General features: G+C 73.4%; 1 protein-coding gene across 1 annotated transcript; it reads left to right on the top strand.

The window, feature by feature from the left end:
• Nucleotides 1-850: 850 nt before the first annotated feature.
• AGK (hypothetical protein) lies at nt 851-1,995 on the top strand (the record flags this gene model as incomplete). Its single annotated transcript, XM_009043868.1, has 2 exons — nt 851-916; nt 1,129-1,995. The coding sequence occupies 2 exons, from the start codon at nt 851-853 to the stop codon at nt 1,993-1,995; spliced, it is 933 nt and encodes a 310-aa protein (XP_009042116.1).
• Between the last annotated feature and the right edge of the window lie 2,528 nt (nt 1,996-4,523).

Genomic DNA, 4,523 nt, shown 5'->3' with positions numbered 1-4,523 from the left:
CGGCGAGAAGAAGCTCGCCCATCTCGCTCCAGCGCTCGTAGACGGCGATCTGCTCGCGGCGCGGCGCGGCGTCGCTCATCCGCAGACCCGCGAGCGTCCAGGGCCGCCCGACGCCGGGCTGGCCCTCGAGGAACACGATCTTCGGTGGTGGCGCGATCCCGAACGCCCGATCCATGAGGCAGAGGTATTCGCGCGCCGCATAGCTCAAGGCCTGGGCGCGGTAACAAGGGTGCGACGCGAGGAAACGCCGCGAGCGGAGGTACGCGCGGGCGGCGGGCACGTGGAGGCCGTGGACGCAGCGCTCGAACTGAATCCTCCAGAAATCGGCGTCGCGGTCTTTGAAGCACCACCCGTTTCTTCTGAATGGCGCCCGCCGCGCGGCGAGAACGGTCGCCACGAAGCGGCCGAGCGCCTCCTCGTCCGTCGTGAATGGGCCGTCGTGAACGAGGGCGTCGTCTACGGCGGCTAGGCCGTCCGCGCCGCCGACCTCGCACGCCTGGCACGCGTCGTCGTAGCGGAGATCGGCCACCGCGTCATCCAGGCGGCCGCGCTCGTCCCACGTCGGCACCGCGCGCGCGAGCCGCAGGTACGTCGCGCGCCAGCACGTCTCCAAGCGGTCGCCGTTCCAGAGCATCGCCGGCCGCGCGACGGCGAGCGTGCGCGACTCCGACGACGCGCACCAGGGGAAGCGGCGCTCGAACTCGCGCTTCCAGCGCAGCGTGTCCGTCGTCTTGTCCGTCGCTGCGCAGCCCCAGGGACCAGGGACCGGCTCACGCAAGCGAAGGCGCAGTAGGCGGCAAGATCCACGGCCTCGTCCCAGAGCACGTAACGCCACGGCTCCTCATTCGTTATGGGCGTTCGCGGCGGCGTGAATCGCATGCTTTTGGAGGCGCTCATGTTTGAACGCAGCCCCGTTGTTCAGAGCGCGTTGTTGACGTTCGAGGCCCGAGGTGCCGCGCGAGAGCCTCTCGATCGCGATATCGCAAGACCATGGTCGCGCTGAAACTCTGCCTGCTGTTGGCGTCGCTGCCATGGGCGCAGGGCTTCGCGCCGCGCGCGAGCGTCGCCACGCGGCAGCACATCATCACGCACACGGCGAAGTCGGCAGTCGAGCCCGTCGGCCCGCAGATCTTCGACTCGCTGGCCCAGTTCGCGCGGCACAGCGGCAAGTGTGTCGTCGTCAAGTACGGCGGCCACGCCATGAGCGATGAGCGCGCGGCCGAGTGTTTCGCCGAGGACATCGTCTTGATGCAGAAGCTTGGCCTGCGCCCCGTCGTCGTCCACGGCGGCGGCCCGCAGATCGGGAACATGTTGAAACAGTTAAACACGACGTCGACGTTCATCGACGGCCTGCGCGTGACCGACGCGGCGACGGTCAAGATCTCGGAGATGGTGCTCTGCGGGAGCATCAACAAGCAGATCTCCGCGGCGATCAGCCGTCTCGGGGGCCGCGCGGTCGGCTTGTCGGGCAAAGACGATAACTTGATCGTCGCGGAGAAGCTCGTCAAGGAGCGCATCGGCGAGGACGGCCACACGGAGATCGTCGATCTTGGGTTTGTCGGCGAGCCGACGTCGGTGAACTCAAAATTGCTGCAAAGCTTGTTGGACAATGGCATAATCCCGGTCATCGCTCCGATCGCCACCGGCGCGGGCGGCGCGACGTACTCCGTCAACGCGGACACGGCGGCCGGGGCCGTCGCCGAGGCGTTGAAAGCATCGCGCCTCCTGCTCTTGACGGACGTCACGGGCGTCCTCGACGAGAACATGAAGCTGATCAGCTCGATCACGCCGACGTCCGCGAACGAGCTCATCAAATCCGGGGTCATCAAGGGCGGCATGATCCCCAAGGTGCAGACGGCGCTCCAGGCCGTCGAAGGCGGCGTCGAAGGCGCCGCCATCGTCGACGGCCGCGTGGACCACTCGGTCCTCAAGGAGCTCTTCTCCGTCTCCGGCGCGGGCACGCTCGTCACGTGTGACGAGGCCGAGTTCTGCTAGGAGATCGAGCGGGCGTTAACTACGATATAGGCGATTTCCGCCACCGCCGCCGGGGCGGCCTTTAGCGCCCCTCCTCCGTCTCCGGCGGCGTGGACTTGGAGTCCTCGCGCGACGGGTCGAGGCGGCGGTCGTTCTCGTGCTTGAGGGAGGCCATCTCGGACTGGAGGGCCGAGACCATGGCGAGCATGCGCTGGACGTCGCCCTCGCGGGCCTTGTCCTTCTCGATGAGCTCGGAGACGCGCGTCTCGACCTCGCGGCGCGGCTTTGGCGACGACGTGAGCTCGGGCGACCGCGTGACGCGCGACGCGCCGGGCGACGCCGGCGACCGCGGCGGCCGCAGGCCCCGCATGTCGCTGGGGCTCCGCGGCGGCGTCGCGCCGGGCGCGCGGAACGGGTTGCCCTTGGGCTGGAACTCGCCGCGCTTGGGCTTGAAGCTCGACTCGAGGTCCCGGAGGCTCCGGGGCCGCTGGGGGTCCTCCTCGACGCGGCGCGCCGCGGCGAGGTCCTCGCCGGCCGTCGCGCCGCCCCACTTGGTGCCGCGGTACGCGTCGCCCGACGCCGGCGTGCCCGGCGTCGGCGACCGCGGCGTCGGCGTCGTCGGCGGCGCGCGCTCGAGGTCGCCGACGCGCTTCGCGAGGGCCGCCTCGCGGCGCGTCGCCGCGTCGACGTCGGCGCGGAGCTCGACCTCGCGCGCCGCGGCCTCGGAGAGCTGGAACCGCAGCGCGGCCTCGCGCGCGTCGAAGGCCGCCTTCTGGGTCTCGATCTGCGCGAGGAGCGCGCGCTCGCGCGCGCGGAAGGCGTCGACGGCCTCCCTTAAATTCGACGTCTCCTCCTTCTTCTTCGACGACCGCCGCGCCATGGAGAAGGGCGTCGCCCAGCCGCTCGCCTCGCCGGACGCGCGGCGGCCCGACGGCGGCGACAGCGCGGCCGCCGCGGCCGCCGCGCGGTCCCGCGCCTCCGGGTCGACGAAGGTCGCGGCGCCGTCGTCGGGCATGCAGGGGCCGTCGCTCGGCATGGCCCAGCCCTCCGCGGCGCTCGGCGAGCTCTTCGGGGCGCTCCGGCTCATGGTCGGGGCAGCCCAGCCCTCGACGACCACGGGCGCGGGCTGCCGCTTCGGCACGACGATGGCCCCGGGCCGCGGCCGCCGCGGCGGTGACGCCGGCGCGTCGCCCATGGCTGCGCGCCGCGGCTACCACTACCACGGCGCGACCATGGCCACGAAGTCGTCTATCGGCCGTCTTCGGACTCGTCTTTCCTCGGCGGCAACGTCGACATGAAACGGACCTTCGCGGGAAGCAAGCCTCGACGGGCCCCTGCGCGACGGTCCGGCCCCGGGACGGGGGGCGGGGACGGCGGGCACGGGGGTTCCGGCACGGTAAATGCGCTCAGGGCACGCGGCCCGGCACGGGCCCGGCACGCGGCACGGCACTCGGCACGGGCCCCCGGGCACGCCGGCGGCGGGCCGGGCACGGGCCACGCGGCCCGGCACGGGCCCGGCACTCGGCACGGGCCCCGGGCACGGGCCGGGCACGGGCCGGGGAGGCCCGGCACGGGCCCGGCACGGGGCCCCGGGCACGGCCCGGGCACGGGCCGGGGACGTGGCCGGGGACCGCGGCACGCACCGTCGCGCAGGGGCCCCTGCCTCGTGCAAGCGCGCCGCGATGGACCCCTGTTTAGGTGTCGCCCTTCTCCAGATGGGCCGCCTCGGCGAACTCGAGCGCCTCGGTCTCCGCCAGGGCGGCCGCGGGCGTCGCGAAGTGGTCGCGCGTAGGGCCCGCGAGGGCCGCGTGCTTCTCGCGCGCCTTGGCGTGCGCGTACTCGGCGACGCTCCGGACGACGTGGTCCTCCGTGGGCTCGAAGACCGTGTAGCGCAGCGCCCCGGACTCGTTGCCGACCCGGTAGAGCCCCCAGGCCTTCCAGATCTCGAGGAGCCGCGCCGCGGCCGCCGCGTCGGCGCAGCGCGCGGTCTCGAGGGTCGCGCAGAGCGCCTCGGCGGAGCCGGCGCCGTGCTTCTCGCAGTGGAACGCGGCGCCCTCCTGGAGGGTCGCCGCGGCGTCCGGCCCCGCGGCGTCGGCGTCGGCCCGCTGCTCGAGCGAGTAGCTCGCGTTCGCGGCGGCGCCCAGGACGGACGCGCGGAGCGCGAGTTCGTCGCTCTCGAGCGTCGCCTTCGCGCGGTCCCGGGCGGCAGCGGCGTCCGCCGCGGCCGCGGCCGCGTCCGCGGCCTCGCGGCGGCACAGGCGGCCGCGGACGCGCGCCATCTGCAGGCCCGCGGCCGACACGCCCGGCGTCGCGCCGGGCCCCAGGTGCCAGTAGACGGACACGATCTTCCCCGCGCCGTCGACGCCGAGCGTGAGCTGCGCCGGGAGCTCGTCCGCGCCGCCGAAGAGCTCGGAGACGGGCGCCTGCGGGTACGGCGGCGGCCGGCCGCAGGGCGCGAGCCAGTTCGGCAGGGTCGCGTCGATCTTCAGCGTGAGGTCGACGACGGCGTCGGCGCCCATGACGCCCGACACGGGCCGCGCGACGCCGTC

Source organism: Aureococcus anophagefferens (genome assembly GCF_000186865.1).
Source record: "Aureococcus anophagefferens unplaced genomic scaffold AURANscaffold_75, whole genome shotgun sequence".
NCBI lineage: Eukaryota > Pelagophyceae > Pelagomonadales > Pelagomonadaceae > Aureococcus > Aureococcus anophagefferens.
The sequence above is the reverse complement of the archived record's forward strand: the minus strand, read 5'-3'. Positions and strand labels throughout refer to the sequence as shown.